Source organism: Muscardinus avellanarius, assembly GCF_963383645.1.
Source record: "Muscardinus avellanarius genome assembly, chromosome: 4".
In the NCBI taxonomy this organism is placed as follows: domain Eukaryota; kingdom Metazoa; phylum Chordata; class Mammalia; order Rodentia; family Gliridae; genus Muscardinus; species Muscardinus avellanarius.
Genome location: NC_137789.1, coordinates 3,529,680 through 3,548,443, shown reverse-complemented (window position 1 = coordinate 3,548,443; position 18,764 = coordinate 3,529,680). Strand labels below are relative to the sequence as shown.

The 18,764-nt window shown below is 54.6% G+C and overlaps 1 protein-coding gene across 5 annotated transcripts in view; it reads right to left on the bottom strand.

The window, feature by feature from the left end:
- The window catches only part of TRAPPC9 (trafficking protein particle complex subunit 9), a gene marked incomplete at both ends in the record, with an annotated part of 503,715 nt that overhangs the window by 424,304 nt on the left and 60,647 nt on the right, over positions 1-18,764 (bottom strand). For 4 of the 5 annotated variants that reach the window (XM_080695229.1, XM_080695231.1, XM_080695230.1 and 1 more), the window contains one exon: positions 10,626-10,769. The exons of the other annotated variant lie outside the window; for it this stretch is intronic. In XM_080695229.1, coding sequence (XP_080551355.1) covers positions 10,626-10,769 — 144 coding nt within the window. The remainder of the gene's footprint in view (positions 1-10,625; positions 10,770-18,764) is intronic. 5 annotated transcript variants of the gene reach the window in all.

Sequence of the window (18,764 nt, the reverse complement as noted above, 5' to 3'; positions counted from 1 at the left end):
CAGGAAACAGAGGCACACACGCCAGGGCCCAGCAACCACGGGGCCAGCGTGCTCAGGACCCAGAGGCCCAAAGCCTGGTCATTCTCTCTCTGCATCTCAAACGTGTTGCATTTGAGGAAAGGTGTCACAGGAGGAGCCTTCTGAAGATAATTACTGGCTGGGCAAGAACGCTAGTAATTAATCAAACTTCAGCAGGCCAACACTGGCCCATATGAGTGACAGGCTGAGAAGATCAGGACTCGTCGGTGTGGATGAAGAGGTAGGTAGCTCCGGTGACTGGGACCCGGGCCGCCAGAGGGAGAGCAGGGAACAGACCCGCGCCTCCCACGGGCACACACGGCACAGGGACAGGCAGGGAACCCCATCGCCCACCGCGGACGAGGCCAGCTGGCAGGCCAGAGACCGGCTGCGTGGGGCACGGTGCACCGTGAGCAGTCAGCCATGCAGGTGCTGGGAGTGTAGCTGTGAACTTTCTAATCAAAAGCAAACTATGAGAACAGTGAGCTGGAGATGAGAGATACAGAGGCAGCTAATAACCGAGCTCCCGGAGCGTGGCGCATCCATCGTGTCAGAGATAAGCAGGCTGCTCTCCGAGGGGCAAGGCGCTCCAGCTCCTGTGCCCGGGTCCACCTGGCACCTCACGCCCCTGGGAGCTCAGTGGCCCGGCCACAGGAGCACCCCCTCTCTGACCCATGGTGGCGCTATGATACCTGCATATCCTCCGCTTCGCCAACAGTTTTTTTTTGTTTGTTTGTTTTTTGTTTGTACTGGGGATGGAACCCAGGGTCAGTCTATCTCCAAAATACACCCCCAGTCCTATATTTTTTTATTTTTTATTTTGAAACAGGGTCTCACTGAATTGCAAAGAACCTCATTAAGTAGCTGAGGCTGTTCGTGACCCACGATCCTCCTGTCTCAGCCTCCCGAACGCTGGGATTACAAGTGTGCGCCGCCACGCCTGGCTGTTCAATGCACTTTGGCATTTTAAACTCCTCACACAGAAGCGACAGAAAATATTAACAGACTGAAGATTCTGCACCAACTCTGAGGTCCAGCACTGGGCAGAGCTTTACACTATACAAGCGGGCATCTGTGACTGGCCACCTGGTCCACTCCTGCCTTCCCACAAGGGGCACAGAGGGCCAGAGAGACAAGAAGGCCACAGGTGGGAAGGAGCCTGACGACAGGTCTCACTCCTAACTCCTGTCTTGTCCTCTGTCCAGAAAACCACGCCAGACGCTGAGCAAGCCCTCAGTCTTGGTCCACACGGCCTTTCCAGTGACATCAAGTTCTGAGACTCTGCCACAAGTGAAAACCCCACCGCTTCCTTCTGGCTCAAATCCCACACTCAGAGATTCTGCCTGTCTTGCTCTCACGTAAGAGAGCCGTGCCTACGTTTTGATCGTCTAAGTCACCCTTAGCAATGAATGTGTCCCTGCACCACACCACTGAGCCAAAGGCTTTGCAAAGAAAACTGGTCAGTTATGGAAAACCAGGCAGAGCCAAATAGAAGGTTTCATCTGTTCCCACCTGGCTGTGAAAAGCTTGCAGAGAACCCATCTTTTGACACCCTTAGCTGGTCAGATTGAGTGACGCCCATGAAAAGCTTAAAGATGCCTAGGTCTTTGCACTGAAGAACCACAGGGCATCAGAGGGAAATGGCTATCCAGCAAGCGGTAAAGTGAAAACGGAGGCTAACATTCCCCAAGTGCAAATTACTGCAGCACTACACCAGGCGGCTGATCCACGTAATTTCAGGTAATCCTCCAGCTAACCAGACACTCACTCCTTAATTTTACAGCTGGGATCAGACTTAGTCAAGTCAATAAATTGTCAAAGGTCACATTTAATAGATGGGCCAGGCTGTGAAGCCAGCTCTGCCTGAGTCCAAAGATCACAGCCACACGTTCTTCCACCCAGAACAAGTGTCCTTGTCCCCACTCCGTACACACAGCATCTTGTCCCAACAGTGCGTTCACGCTCATCAGAACAGAAACCTGGACGGTTCGTGGCACAAGGACGCCATAGGCTGAAGCGCTCTTCTGGAAGTCAGAAACAAGTCCACGTCAGGCACATCAGCACCACACGCTGAGCACACACACGTCCAGCTCCTCTCCGTGGGCTCCAAGCCTTACCACCGCACAGTGAGGACACTGGCCAGAGCCTCGCTGGCCACACTGGGGACTGGTGCCCCAGTAAACGAAGGCCGCTCGACTTAACAAGTGCTTACTGGGCCTCTAGGAGCCAGACTCCAATAGGCATGGTTTGCTTTTGTTGTTTTTGTTTTTGTGGTGCTAGGGATGGAACCCAGGAACATTCTACCTCTGAGCTACACCCCCAGCCCTATGTTTTATTCTTTATTTTGAAACAGGGTCTAAGTTGTGGAGGGCCTGAGTAGCTTAGGCTGGCCACGAACCTGCGATCCTCCGTTCTTAGCCTCCTGAGTACTGGGATTACAAGTGTGTGCCACTACATCTGGCTTAGGCTTGGGTTTGAAGATAATAAGAGACACGAGTCCAGCTGCCAGCTTTTCACGGCAGCTCACAGACATGAAGGCCAGTAATTAAAAGTGGATACAGGCTATAATACATGAGTGGAGAAACTGCCCCTCGAACAGTGGACTGCCTGAAGGGGTCCAGGGAGAAGGCAGGAGGTGGGCAGTGCCCTGGCTGTGGGGAGCCAGCAGAGGCACGCAGCAGCTGGATGCGGAGGCCCCGTTCCGGGAGCAGCAGCCACTAGAGGTGGATTGGGGCAGAAAACAGTGGAACGTGCTGGGGAACCCAAACCTGATTGCTGTCAGCAGAGAAAGGCACTGAAGCTATTTGTCCAGAAGAACGCTCTGAGCAAATACCTGCCTTAGAAAGCTCACTTTATCACCCCAGCAGAGGCTGGACCAGAGAGGGAGGGATGGGAGACAAGTAGACCCCGCAGGACGTCTGGCCATATTCTGGGCCGGAAATGGCAGAGCCTGGGCCATGATGGCTTGGCTCTTTGCACAGAGAACCCACGCGCCCTGCAAGCCTCCGTCCTCCAGGGACCAGGCCCGGAGACGACCCAGGTCCCTTGACACCGCCCAGGGCGTTCTATTTTGGTTCACTTACAACTTGGTCAATTAGTATGTTCCCGTTCCTGGTAAATCCACTAATATATCTGATATCTTGACATGCTGATCGTTTCTCCTCACCTCATTAGTTACGCATGTGGTCTCTCCACCAAGAATGTATTTCATGAAAAGGTGCCCTTGACATTTACTACCCAGCACTTATCTCCCCAACACACAAGCAACAGGAAGGCCCAGCTCCCTTCGTTTCTGCCGGGTTGTGCAGTCGCTTCTGCCTATGGCTGAGGTGACAGAGGGGACTGGATCAACTGCAACGGAGCCAAGTCCACCTTTACTGAAGAACGCCCACCAGGACTCCTTGTAACCGAGCAGTTCATATGCATACCTGGCCTTCTCCCAGCCCAGGTGAAAAATGAAATGCAGCAAATTAAAACTCCGGAGAAAACCACATGCACAAGCAGGGAGAGGTACGGGGACAAGCACGCTGGGCGTGGAAAGCAGGGAAGCACACTCTGCAGTCCGTCGGCCCTTCGTCTGTGCCCGAGTTCACATCGAAGCTCTACGCTTTGCTCCGTGGAGCTAAGGGCCGAGAGCCAAATGCAGAGGCTGCGTTCAGCTCTGAATCAGAGCAAAGAACACACAGGCCCTTCACCCACGGCCACGCCTGAAGTCGGCTGCTTCACCTCACAGGAGGCCTCGGCTACTGCAGCCATGGGACTTTACCACACCCTCCAAGACCAGGGTGTAGGCAGTCAGTCGTCTCTGTTTTCAACACTACTTTATACTTTAAAATTTATGTACATTTAAAAAAAACAGTAAAGAATATACTTTTAAGTGCCCAGGATTATAAGAGATGAGGGGAAAAGTTTGCCGGTGTGCTGAGCCACCCTGGGTGAGGGCAGCGGCGGCCATGGGGCTGAACTTCTGCATCCGTACAGCCCTCGCGGGTGCAGCTCAACCTCCATCTGGGCCCCCCAGGGACCACAGTCCATACATCATCTTTCTTTTTGATAAAAGCACACGTGAAAAGAAAGCTCATGGGGTGCACATGCGTTATGAATGGGATTTGGGCAAGACTGGGGTCCCAGAGGCAGAGTCACAGAGGGACGCAGAACCCCGCCATGGGCGGCCAGGCGGCAGGGGCGCTGCTCAGCATTCACTTCCTAACCAATAGATAACAACTGAGGGAGAACTGGAGAACGGTGGTGTTCAGAAACTAGGGAAGACCTAGAAAAGGCCTCCATTTAAAAAAAAACTCTAAACACCAGCACTCGGAGGCTGAGACAGGAGGATCGCAGTTCGCGGACAGCCTCAGCTACTTAGTGAGGTCCTCTGCAACTCAGTGAGACCCTGTTTCCAAATAAAGATTAAAAAATAGGCCTGGGAAGCCGGGCATGGTGGCGCACGCTTGTAATCCCCGCGCTTGGGAGGCTGAGACAGGAGGATCGCGCGGGTTCGAAGCCAGCCTCAGCTACTTAGTGAGGCTCTCAGCAACTTAGTGAGACCCTGTTTCCAAATAAAATATAAAATGGGTCTGGGAGTATAGCCCAGAGGTACAAAGCCTCTGGGTTCCACCCCCAGTACCACAAAAAAAAAAAGGGCTGAGGGTATAGATCAGAGCTAGAATGTTCCTAGTACTAGGGTTATATCCATAGTACTGCAAAAAAAATCAAAATAAAAGACCCCACTAATCATCTCTACAAGCAAAAAAAAGATTTGAGAAGAAACCGATAACTTTACTTTTTCTTCTCTTGGAGTACAATTCGTGATCACTCAGAAAGCATCACATAATATCAGATCGATATTTCTCCAACCAGGGGAGTGGAGAAGAATTATTATCACTATTATTCCTGTCTGGTCCATCCAAACCTGTAATTATGGGCTTGCCAAGGAGAAAAACAAAACAAAAAGTCATCCCAGGTGTTAATAAGGAAAATATCAAATATGCCAGAGAGAGAACAAGAAAAGAGAGAAAGAAACACTTTTTCTCAATGGGGATTTATCTCCTGCTTCCTGAAAACGAACTTGAGATTCACACCAGAAATTAAAATCTTCACGACTGCGTCCACTTAGCTAGGCTGGAACATCAGCTCCCGGGACCCTCCTGCAGGGCTGAGTCAGCTCTCAGCGTGTGATCTGGAGGCTGGAACTCGGTGGCCTCAGCTGGGTCTCAGCTGGGACATGCTCACTGACACTGTGGAGGGCAGCATCCCACCCGGGCTCCTCCAGCTCCTGGCCAGGTGCCTGTCTCTCCCCAGGAGCCTGCCAATGGGGAGGCTGGTGAGGATGCGAAACCCACGGGGCTTCCAGTCTCCTCGCAGGCCAGTGCAGCCTGCCGGGTCCCAGCTCATGATCCAGCTCCCTCTGGTCACCCCCCAAACACCCACCTTGGTCCTCCAGGACCCAGCAAAACAAGCTCTCCCTGGGGGCCAGGCAGCCAGTCCCCAAAGCCCATAACCTCAAACCCCTCAAGTCAGATGCACACATGCGAACATATGTGTTTACCATGTATTAACAACTATCTCCCTGACCGAGCTCTCAGCAAGCTCCAGGAAGGCCACTTCTCAGCCTGGCTTTATCTTGAGACCTGGGCCTCAGCCTGCTGAGCCCCCCACCCTGCCTTGCCATCCCTGCTAGGCCACTTTAGCAAGAAGCCTCCTACCCTTAGAGAGTCGGCCCGCCACTCTTCCCACAGAAGATTAATATCCAGAATACACAAAGAACCCAAAAATCTTAACACAAAAATAATCCAGTCAATAGACGTGCAAATGAACTAAAAAGACATTTCTCAAAAGAAAACATACAAGTGACCAACAAATATATGAAAACAATATTCAAGCTGGGCGTGTGGCCACGCCTGCTGCTGAGGCGAGCCTTCACGTGGGTACCGAGGCCGAGGCGGCGATCCTGCGCGGAGCGTCCCTTACGGGCGTGTGCCCTGTGAGGCAGGACGCGGCCCCCAGCAAAGACGCTGCCACAGGGCGAGTAGTGTGGCTGGATCCGCCCTCAAAATGACCTATTCCAAGACAGCAAACTCTGCCTGGGTCAGACAACACGAGGATAACCATTAGTCTCCTGGATTCGCAGACGTGCCATCTCCACCCCACCAGGGTGACACTGCTGGACACCGGTGGCCCTGACGAGGCGAGTCCCAGCACACACTGAAGGGGCGCTGACACTTGGTCTCCCCTAAACGGCCACCGCCACACTACAGGGACGGAGGCACAGAGCCACGTGCAGGTAAGTACTCAAGGGAGGTCGTTCCATTGAGCAAGTATGCATTCACCCCAGCTGCGGGATGCCGGGGCGCCAGCAAGGCTGCTCCCGTCCTCTGGGGGAGACTGGGTGACAGGCAGCAGCGAAGAGGACAGGCTGGTGTCCTCGTCGTCCAGGACCCTGGGGCACGCGGAGCCTGGCATGAGCATCGAGGCCACTGGGCCAGGGACATGGCTGGAGAGGAGGCAGCCTGAAGGGAGCCTGGGTCACAGTGCAGAGCCAGGTCTAACCACAGGAGCAGGAGGCAGGTGGGGAGGTCCGAGTAAAGGGAAACCACAACTGGGCACGCCTCAGAGGGGAACTCAGAGGCAGAGTGAAGAAGACACCAGTGGGCAGCAAGGGGATGGTCAGAGGTGGGGGCTCCTGCCGAAGACCTGACCCAGAACCCATGACAGCCCTGAAGGTAAGACAGCACGGAGGGGCGCCCCGGGGGAGGGGGAGGGGCGTGCATGGCAAGTGCCAGGACACCCAGAGCAGGTGGCTTGGCCGATGGGGAGTTAGGGGCAGGGCCGCGTCCCTGGGGGGCACCGGGGCCTGTGATGGCCGGCTCCAGGGCCACCCCTGCTCTGTTGACAGGCAGTGTGGACCTGGGGTCCCCTACGCCTGGCTTCGCTCTCTGGGTACGATGTATTCACAGATCAGGATGTTGTCACAAGATCCAGCACCTCTAAAACCCATGAACAGATCGGGCTACTTTAAGTGGACGGATTACATGGTGAATAGATTATTTCTCAATCAACATGTTTGCTCGTTTTGAGAAAGCCACTCGGTCTGAGCGCCACCGTGGCAGAGGTGGCACAAGATGCCCAGGGGCTGCCTGGTGCCCAAGGCTGGGGCACGGGGAAGAAATTGGGAGACCAGGAGCTCACGTGTCAGGGGGCGCGGGTCACTGAGTCAGTACTCAGTCAGTCTCCCACGGACATAGCAAGACGCCCTTTGAGTTCCCAGTTGATGAAGGCGGCACGGCTGAGCAGACCTGGGTGCTGGCCACACACGCCCAGCACCTTCCACGACCTCGAGCTGCCATGGCACACTTCCAGACCCAGGCAGGAAAAAGTCCATGAGTCCCCAAGTCAGTGCTCCTACTCCCAAAATAACAGAAGCTCCATCATACGAGGCGCACCTGTGGGGCAGGCCAGGCAAGGGGTCCCACTGCAAGCCGCCAGGAGAGGCCTACGCGTGGCCCAGGCTGGGAAGGCCCTCCCCTCCCCGCATTTCCACTCCAGGCTTAACTCGGAGGCAGCCACGTTTACAACTGCCACTTCCCAGGCCTGCCAGTGGCGCCCTGAGCTCTGGAGGGGAAAGGTCACCCAGTAAATCAAAATATCTGGCATTAAAAAAAACAAACTACCATAGAGAAGTTGCCAGGTCCCCTTGTCAAAATGAGAAAACCAAGGCCCAGGGAAGGACTTAATTACTGGTGTGAGGCTCCGGTGGGGGGTGAGGTGAAGGGGAGACCACCTCACCCTCCTGACCGGTTCAGTTAGCCACACGCACTCCATGCACACAGCTGTGTCCAGCAGTATCAAACGCCCCAAGTTCTTCTTTAAAACGATGTGCCTTTAAATCACTGGTTAGCAGGACCGCCAGCAACCTCTAGATACTCACAACATGCTATGGGCAGACAGCTTTCTGTCACGGCACACACACGGCCGGGGCCCCATCCATCATGGCCTGCCTCGCCTCCCCACGCCGGGCGAGCGGAGCCCCGCGCTCCACACTGCCCAGGAAAGCGCACGCTCCTGGTTCATCAAGAAGGAAGAGCAGCTGTCTAGTGAGAACAGAGACACATGGGAGCACACTGGCTTCGCCAGGGAATTCGCCACCCCACAAAACATTACAAAGGAGTGCTTGCTGCAGTGGGGACTCCCGGCTTCCCATGAGCCACCTGGGAGGAAATCACACTGGGCACCCCGGGCCCCGCAGTCCAGATGTAGATCAAGAGTCCCCTCTACCCTAACTGCAAAGGGAAAGCTGCCACACTGAATTCAAACTCGGTTTAAAGGGAGCTTCTCCTCCAGCACTTCCAGTAGATCAGAGAGAAAGAGAGAGAAAGCGAGTTGTTTTCAGGATTCTGGTCCACGATACACTAAAGAGAGATCACAGCACAGGCGTGGGGCCAAGGGCCCGGCCACACTCACAATCCCGCACGCGGCCACCGGGGAGACACTGGGACCCGGGCCTTCCGCGACCCCAACCCTACGCTTGTGCTTTATTTCAACTGGTCTCATCCAGACCAGGGGCCACAATTAGATACGTTGTTTCAATTATATTTTATATTTAAATATTTTACATGTATAACAGGTCGATTTGACCTATTAGAAAATGTCTGGTTACTCGTAGGGTGCACGCGTCACCCTTTCTGAAGGATCACATAAGAACTAAGTTCAGTGATAGCAGGGTAGGTTTAAAAGCAAACAAATCTCCAAATGTAAACAGGAAGCCGGGCGTGGTTGCGCACGCTTGTAATCCCAGCTATCTGGGAGGCTAAAAGAGGAGGAACGCGGTTCAGGCCAGCCTCATCTACTAGTGAGGCCCTCTGCAACTCAAAGTAAAGAATAAAAAATAGGGCTGGGGGTGTGGTTCACAGGTAGAATGCCCCTGGGTTCCATCCCCAGTACCGCAAAAAAGTAAACGGGATAAGAAAGAAAGGCAGGGAAGGTTAGGGTCAGAGACGAAAACCCCAGAGGCCCCAGTGGGACCCTCGCCGCACGTTCATGCGGAGGTTTTCTTTGCAACCTGGAGGCGGCCGCGGAGCCCGAGTCCCGGCAAACACTCACATCCACGCTCAGGCCTTTCAGCCACAGGCTCCGCGTGCCCGGCCTCTGCTCCTCGCAGGGCCACGGCACGTGCAGAGGCAAACGTGAGGCGCGTGAGGCTGCCGGCGCGGCCGCGTGAAGCCAGGACGGGGCCTCGTGCCTGGCGTGGAGAAGGTCAGGCTCATCAGCCGGCGTAGGCGAGTGGAGTGGATCGTGCCACTTAGCAGGTCCTCGCCCAAGCGCAGCCACTTAGCAAGCAGCGAGTGTTTCCAATGTCCTGATTAGCACAGGCCCCGAGAAGCGTGACATCTACAGGCAAGCAGCAGGCTGCTGGGGGCGCCAGGCGCCGACCTGTCACCGCGGCCGGTCACTGAGCGGTCCCCATGATGGTGCATGAAGACAGCAGCCCCGTCTGGGGGTCCCGGGGTAAAGGTGTGTATGAGGGGCTCCTGGCCACAGGGGGTGGTGTCCACAGCTCAGGACGAACCCGCAGGTGCCTGAGGCTGGTGGGGACACAGGAGAATGGAGCCCTGGCTCGGGGACAGGGGCCTGGTTGCGGGCAAGGGGGGAAGCACTCAGATTCAGCTCCCACCACAGTCAGTTCATGAAATCCAGGAGAGAAGAGGAGGTTGGGGCACCTGGGGCATATAGAGAGCAAACAGGTAACCGGGCACGAGGGGGCCGACCCTGCAGGTGCCCCCAGCACCCTCACTCAGCCTAGCCCCAAGAAAGATGGGCCTTCTGGGCGCGCACCCTGTGGTGGGCTCCTGGCCGACCTCACGGACGATCCAAGGAGCCAACCATCCATCGAGGTGCTTCCCACCAGGGTCTCAGTGCTCAGCTTGGACACTGCCGGGGGAGAGCTCGGCAACCCAAACGCAACGCCAGAGACACACGCACGGGAGACGCCGCGCCGCCTGCGGGCGCAGCAGAGCCGGCGCGGCCTCCACTAGTGCCCAGGAGAAAGCGGCAGCTGCCCAGAGAAGGGCCAGGGAGCGGGGCGAGCGCTGGGCACTTGAGCAGTGTGACCCGAGGCGCAGGGCGCCCACGAGGAGAGCGCGTTTCTAATATAAACGACCGCAGGAATCGCTGCAGACGCAGCTGCAGTTTAAGACAGGTGTGAGATGGTGGGAGGAAGACGTGAGTGCCATCCCAGGCACGAGGCCCCACGGGGCTGAAGGGAGTGCAGGGCCCGGGCAGCCGACGGACTCGGCAGGAGCGTCTCTTCTCCCTCAGTTCAGGACAGGGCCGGCGCGGGGCAGCTGCACACACGTGTCCAGCTTCGTTCCGAGGGAGGGGTCTGCTCTGCTCACTGTACACATCTAGGCCTCGCGGCCACCCGAGGAGACACACACCAGGAGAGGACACCACCTGGGGCAAGCAGTGGGGGTGGCAGCGGAAAGGCACACCTGTAAGGGGAAGGTCAGGCCAGAGCCAGGGCCAGGCCACCTGCCGGCCGGCTGCCCACTAACCTCGCCCAGGCAGCCTTCACGACGCCCTGAAAAAAACTACACTGTGCCTGTGCTCACCCTGGTCCGACAGGAAGTCCAGCATGGTCTGCAGGAGGAAGGACAGGTGCCGCACCGACAGCGCAGGATTCCCCATTCTCCGGGAAGCATAGACCAGCTCGTGGAGCAGACGCATCTGGACGGCAGCCCAGCCTCTGTGTGTACCTGCAGCAAAGGGCCAAGGGCCGGACGGAAAAGCATTCAGTGTCAGCTGAAAGACAAGAGCCACAACTTTCAATATCAAAAGGACACAAAAGACACTTCCCTTGTGTCCCCCGATGCTGCACAAGAACTCCGAAGTGGCACATTCTTTATACATTAAACATAGCTTCTAGGCCAGGTGCAGCGGTGTGCACCTATAATCCCAGCACTTGAGGTTCCAGGCCAGTCTCAGAAACTTAGCAAGGCCCCATTTCAAAATAAAAGTAGAGCCAGGCGTGGTGGCGCACACTTGTAATCCCAGCGCTTGGGAGGCTGAGACAGGAGGATGGCGCAGGTTCGAAGCCAGCCTCAGCTACTGAGTGAGGCTCTCAGCAACTTAGTGAGACCCTGTTTCCAAATAAAATATAAAATAGGTCTGGGAGTGTTACCCAGAGATAGAAGGCCCCTGGGTTCCAACCCCAGTACCACAAAAAATAAATAAATAAATAAAAATAAAGGGCTGGGGACATGCTAAGAGGTAGAGTTTAATCCCTGGTACCAAAAGGGGGGGGCTTATATTTTCCTCTTCATACACTAAGAATGGCTTCTATTATACTTTCTCTTAACACATTAAAAATGTCATGTACTTTTTCTCTTCTATGAAGACATAATTTAAAAAATGCCTTTCTGAAATAATTCTAATAAACTTAAAATTTGACTTTCCCATGGCATGCAGTTGAGTTACATATGTTTTCTCAAAAAAATACTACTTGATGGGCCTTCCTCATCAGTTGCCAAGGACAGTAAACTTAACAGTAAAATGTTTCTCTGAAACGTTAGACAAGCAGCACAGTGGACGGTGGTCTTCTCGCCGCTCCTCCTGAGCTGCCCATTGAGAAGGGTCGTCTTACGGTCACAGAATCATAGAGTCATCTATTCTATTTCCCTCTGACAACAATTCCTAGCCCAAGTATTTTCCCCCAAAGACCTCCATGAAGAAGCGGGCCAACAGGACCCTGCGTGGCGCTGGTCATTCAGGGGCTCCAAGGGGTTAGGGAAAAGGATTTGGGGCTTGAGCCTCAGCCTAGCAGGTCTGGTTCAAAGACATGGCTGCCTGGAGCCTCCCTCCAGCCTACCCAGCATGCACTTCCTGGTGGACGCTCGGGACGAGCCCCCTTGGCCTCCACTGCAGTGGTCCACACATGGGGCCGGTGGGCAGAGTCATTTTATGAAGACCATAAAATAAAGATGGCACCACGCCCTGTGCACCGTGAGCTGCTGATCTGGGCACGTCTGGGGTGAGGTCAGGAAATCTGAACTCTTAGCCCTCATTCAAAGATGCGGGCGCCCGCCGCTCCTCCCACTCGTCACTGGACGTCGACTCAGCTCACGGGAGTCGGTCGGTTCATCGGGACTGATGAGGAAGTAAGGCGAGGCCAGCACAGGTGGGAGCGGGGCCGTGGGGCGTGAGAGGCCGTGCGCACGCCCTGGCAGCGAGTGTGCTGGGACACCCTGCCGCGCGCAGATAATGATGGTGAACTCTGGTGGGAGCAGGGTGTGACAGCAGCTGGAGCAGGTGTGCGAGGGGGCCTCTTAGGGGAAGCCCCCATGAGAAGGTCGGAACAAGCCGGGCATGGTGGTACACGCTTGGAATCCCCGCATTCGGGAGGCTGAGACAGGAGGATCATGGTTCATGGACAGCCTCAGCTACTTAGTGAGGCCCTCTGCAACTCAGTGAGATGCTGTTTCAAAATAAAGAATAAAAAATAGGGCTGGGGGTGTACCTCGGAGGTCGAATGCCCCTGGGGTCCATCCTCAGTACCACGGAAAAAATAAAAGGTATCAACAGAGACGGTGAGAAGGAACGCTGTGGCCCGTGTCGCCGAGCCGAGGGGTTCAAAGCGGAACTCGTCTAAGTGCCGAGCAGTCTATCAAGAGCCTCCGTAGTGCTGGTGACAAATGCTAATAACATTAGGATTCCATGACTATAATGTGACGAGTGCACGTCAACCTCTGACTTCGCGGCGCAATGATTAATGATCCAGCCAGCTCCGCTGTTTCGCCAAGAATGAGCCCTCCATTTATCAGATCTCCGCTGATGTATTTATTGGGTAAAATTACCTGTTTGTGTGTCGAAATCCCCCACTCGGTTGAGCCTTCCCGCATTGGAAGACTGCGTGTTATTTATTGTGTCCCCAGAACAGAGGCTGGCCTGGAAAGAGGCACTCACTCAAGGCTAAGTTCACACTGGAGGGGACAAGAAGGCGCCCGCACTCAGAGCAGGGCCGTGCCTCCTACTCACTTCCATCTCTTTGCCCACAACCTTTTCTTTCTTCCTTTTTTTCCTTTTAGGGGGAGGATACTAAAGATTCAACCCAGGACGCTCGACCTCTGAGCTACACTACCAGTCCTATTTTAGTTTTCATTTTGAAGTAAGATCTCTCTAAATTACCATGCACTAGCTTTGAACCTGTGATCCTCCTGTCTCAGCCTCCCAAGTACTAGTATTAGAGGTGGGCAGCACTGGGCCTGGTGCCGACAGCCTTGAGACTCCACTGGACAGGCTGCGCTGCTCAGCACCTCTGCTGACCTCTTCCCCTACGACCCTAACAGCCGACCACCACCTTGCTGTGTACACGCCGCCGTGCACACGCGTTGCCCATCAGGACACAGGAGACACCTGTGCACCTGCATATTTGCTCCCCGTCAGTCCTTCATCACCAAGGAGCTAGGAACGCCTTTTCTTTAAGAGGGTCTCACTAGGTTGAAGGAAGGAAGGAAGGGAGGGAGGGAGGAAGGGAGGGGCAATGTGGTAAAATCTTTGATAGCAATTGAATCTGGGTGGTGAGGTCACTGCACTCTTCTCTTTAATTTGTGCATACTTATAATATTTCATAATTTATTAATTGAAATTTTGGAGCTGACCCCATACACACACACACACACACACACACACACACACACACACACACACGCCCCTACTACATCCCAGTGTGCACTGCATCTTCCAGAAACCTCTGGGAGGTAAAATGGCAGCACTCCTCACGGGACAAGAGGAGGAAAGGAGCCTGAGGCACCATCTGCCGTGCTTCCACATTGTCAAATGCCAGGACTAGCGGGGCGTGGTGGCGCACACTTGTAATCCCAGCATTTGGAGGCTGCGAAGAGAATCACAGTTCGCAACCAGCCTTAGCTACGTAGTGAGGCCCTTTGCCACTCAGTGAGACCATTTCAAAAGAAAGAATTAAAAACTGGGCTGGGGTGTAGCTTGGAGATAGAATGCCCCTGGGTTCCATCCCCAGGACTGCAAAAAAAAAAAAAAAAAAAAAAAAGCCAGGACCAAAGGCTGAAACGCAAGGCCAGGGGTGAGAAGGACCGAGGAGTCACACTGGCTGGCCACGCCAAGCCTTCAAAAGCGCCAGTCCAGCACATCCCGACCACCATACCAACAAGGTTCTCTCACACAGGAATCAGGAAAGTTACACTTGGCTCTGTCTGTGTGTGTGTGTGTGTGTGTGTGTGTGTGTTAGGAATTGAACCCAGGGGCATTCTACCTCCTCTACATACCTAGTCTTATTTTTTATTCTTTATTTTGAAACAGGTCTCACTAAGTCGAAGACAGCCTCAGTAAGTAGCTGAGGCTCTCTGCGAACCTCAATCCTCCTTTCCCTGCCTCCCAAATGCTGAGATTACAAGCATGCACCACCAAGTCCAGCTACTTGGCTGGTGTGTGTGTGTGTGTGTGTGTGTGTGTGTGTGTGTGTGTGTTACTGGGGATGGAACCCAGGTGCATTCGACCTCTGAGCTACAACCCCTTCCCTATTTTTTATTCTTTATCTTGAAACAGGGTCTCACTAAGTTGTGGAGGGCCTAAGTAGCTGAGGCTGTCGGCGCACCGCGATCCTCCTGTCTTAGCCTCCCCAATACTGGGATTACAAGCTTGCGCCACCACGACCGGCTTGGCTGACTCTTTTTTAATAACAGATGATAACCCAGTCCCTTCCACAGGTGACCATGAGTGACTCTGCACAGACATTTCCCCGACAGTAAACAGTACGCAAGTCAGAATCTCTTTGGAACTCAAGACGCCCTTTTCTGAACGCAGATCTGCAGCAAATGACTCAGTGATGAGATTCCCAACAGTGTAGGAGAAAAGGCCCCAACTCGGGCTCCGTCACATACCCGACCACTGCTCCTGAGCAGCTCCCTCTGCTCCAGCCCCTTCCTAAGGGTCCTGGGAGAAACGACTCTCGCACTCTGCAAAGACTAAACCAAAGGCAAGACTGAAGGTCTTCATGTACAGAAACACAAAGACGGAAAACAGGAGCACGTGGTTCTGCAGGCCCAGAACCCAGGGCGCACTCTGTGCCCTCCTCGGCCACTGTGACCAGCAGGCAGACGCTCGCTTCGAGAACGGCAGGACGCACCTCGGGACCCGAGGACACTTGAGTCCCAGGTAGGGGCTCTTAGGAAATTTCCATTCGCTTCTCTGAGGAAGGTTTAAAGTGGTCCGGGACAATGGCGGAGATGAGGCTTAGAGTGACTTGTATTTTTAGTTATAAACACAGCCGGCTGACATTTACCACTTTCACTTTTGTTTGACCTCCCTCCCCGCCCTCTCTCCCTGACCTCCTTCATGCAATGAGGGCAAATGTTCCCTCGGCAACCAGAAGACCAAGGGGAAAGTGCCCAAGCACTTGGGAGCGAGCTTGTTCATTTTGTTTTTCAAAAGACGTGTGTTTTGTTCACTGGACTTACACATGAAGAGCAAGGCAGACTATTCTACAAAGGGTCACAGGCGTGGTCTTGGGCGGCCCACACTGACCCTCCGTGGCCGGCCAGGGGCCAGTGACGAAGGGGCTCCTGCGAGGAGGGCATCCGGTCACTGAAAACACGTCGTAAAGGCACTTGCCAAGTTTGAGAAGTGCTCTGAGGAAGAACAGGATTCAAACAAAGAGAAAAATAAAAAGAATTCCATTTAGGCAGAAGGGACCGTAGGGGATTTCTCCGAAGAAACGGCCTTCGACTGAGCCCTGAAACACAGAGTCACACGGCAAGGGGCCGGGGCGCATCAGTGGAGGAGGAAGAGGCGCTGGGAGACCCTACACTGGGACATTCTTACACACAGCAGATAATTGGTAAAATGGCAAAAAGAATAAATTAAGATAATTCCTGATAGCCGGGCGTGGTGGCGCACGCTTGTAATCCCCGCACTTGGGAGGCTGAGACAGGAGGCTCGCACGGGTTCGAAGCCAGCCTCAGCTACTTAGTGAGGCTCTCAGCAACTTAGTGAGACCCTGTTTCCAAATAAAGTATAAAACAAAAGGTCTGGGAGTATAGCGCAGAGGTAGAAAGCCTCTGGGTTCTACCCCCAGTACCACCAAAAAAAAAAAAAAAAAGATAATTCCGGATGTCACATCCATAAAGCCCAGGGGAGCTGCTTCACCCTGGAGCCAGCCTGTGGTTATAGTCAAAGGATACCAAAAAAAAGTAGCTAAACAGCAACGCCAGGTGATCCTGAGGTCTCTGGTGAACGCGGAGTCCATTCCTAGGGCACAAAGAACCCTCCACAAATGCACATTCCCGGGTTCTGCAAAGCTACCGTGCGGCTCTGAGCCCTGGCTTCCCTCCCCACGCCAGCCATCAGGCTCTCAGGAATGCGACAAGGTGTGGCCGCGCAGCCTTCCTCTCAACTCAGATCTCTTCTCTCTCTCTCCCGCTGTAACTTTAGCCTATTGAATACAGATCCTGCACGTTTCTAGGGCCTCTCCAGGGGTTTAGGGCTTTTCCCCTTCTTATACTGGGGATTGAGCCCAAGGGAATTCTACCTCCAACCTACACCGGTAACCCTATTTTCTTTTTTATTTTGAAATACGGTCTCAGTAGTTGCTGAAGTTGCCTCAAACTTATGATTCTCCTGCCTCAGGCTCCCAAGGACTGGGATAACAGGTATGAGCCAGCACGCCAGCAAGCCCTGTGGTTTCTGCCCGTGATTCTAATCAACAGCACCCCAGAGCCAGGGAGGTGACGACCCTGCAGTGTGCACTCCTCCTGGCGGGCACCGGGCTGCTAGGCCCTCCACACCTGCTCTTTCTCTGGCCCCTTCACACAGTGGCAGCAGAGGCGCCCTCGGGGGCCTGGCTGACCCCAACCACTTCACAGCCCAGGCCTGCCGCTCTGGGGCCAGGATCACAAAGCCACGTGGCCTCCTCCCTGCCCTCAGGGCTCACAGGGAGCTCCCAGGTCCCACTCCCCGAGCCTTGGAGGGGAACAGACAGAGGCCCAAGGCCCCTTGAGGCCGACGCCCCGGGAGAAGCAGGTTCAGCCCTCCTGAGTGGGCAGAGGCCACCAGTGCAGCCCAGCCCCCTGCAGCCGGCCATCACCGTGGGTGGCCATTCTTAGAGTGGCCGCTGCCCTAGATAAGTCACCGGAAGTACCAGGAAATATTCTAAAATGCGGCCAATCATCTGTGGTGAACAATCATTTTGGGGAACAGTCATTTTTATAGCATCTATTAAGGGCAATCTTTTTTAACAAAGGAAAATATCCCCGGGTTTAAGACTTCCTACAACGCTACAATAATCAAGGCAGTGTGGTCTGGGTGAGAAAACGGACAAAAAAGTCCAGAGAACAAAACCGAGAACTTGAAAATGGACCCACACAAGTACAGTCAGCGGGTCTTGGCCAAAGGGACAAAGAGGCTAGGAGGGCAGAGGCGGCTCCTCGCAGGCGGGGGCCGGGCAGCACAGCCGTGAGCTGGACCCCGCCTCGACCCAGGCAGCCCGGGGAAGCTCAGGATGAGGGCAAGACAGGGAACCCGGCCCGCGGAGCGACGCCAGGAGAACCCCAAGGGCCCCCCCGATCCTGACGATGCCATAGACACAGCACCAAGGCGCCACGCAGGGGAGCAGAGCGGATGCGCCAGACGGCATCACAACCAAAAGGCCCTGCTCGGCAAACAACGCCGGCGGGAGAAGACAAGGCTCAGGCCGGGGAAAACACTAGCCAGAGACGCTGCTATGCAAATTAGACAACGAGTGCTCAGAACTCAAGCATCGGAAAACCAACAGCCTGCTTTTAAAATGGATGAGTGATCTGAGCAAACACTTTACCAAAGAAGAGATTCAGACAGCAAGTAGGGATGTGAAAAACTCTTAGACGGCACGTGTCCTCAGGCAATTACAAATGAGAACAAGCAGGGTGGTGGCGGCGCATACCTGTGAACCCAGGACCTGGGGGCCGAGACGGGACGGCCTGGGCTGGACACCAGCTTCAGCAGCTCAGTGAGACTCTGTTTCGAAATTTAATTCTCAAAGGGGGCTTGGGAGTAGAAAGCATGCCACTGGCTCAATTCCCAGTACCAAAGGTAAAAGAAAATTTAAAGAAAAAATAAGATACTACTATACCCTCGCCAGAATGGCCAGACTCCAAACATGAACGTCACCAAGCGCTGGCGTGGGTATGGAGCAACAGGAGCGCTCACTGGTTGCTGGTACCGTACAAATGAAGAGCCACGTGTGGCACTTACAGCAAAAGCAGACACACTCCACTGTGTGCAACAGCTATGGCGCCCCTCGAGGCACGCACACTGCTGAAGACTTACGTCCACACAAGAACATGCGCACAGGGCTTACGGGCGCGTGAGTCATGACTGCCAATGCTTAGAGCAATCAAGACTCAGCAGGCAAATGTATTCAGACAGGAGAGGGTGCCCGACGCCATAGAAACGAGGTGCTCTCCATGAGAAAAAAGAAAACACAATAGAAACCTGGATGCTGCGAAGCGAGGAAGCCAACCTGAAAGCGCTACGTGTCTGCGTCCACTGTAAGACGTCCTAGGACAGGCAAAGTACGCAGACAGTACAGACGAGGGGCTCCGGCGCTGGGGAGGACGGCTTTGTTTCTCCTTTGGCACCGCGCGCAGAAGGAGAAGGCCCAGAGCCAGCCCCGATGTAAACGACTCAGGCGACCTGGCGGCCTGGCCCTCCACCTCGGCCGCCGCTCCGCCCCGGGTGGCCCT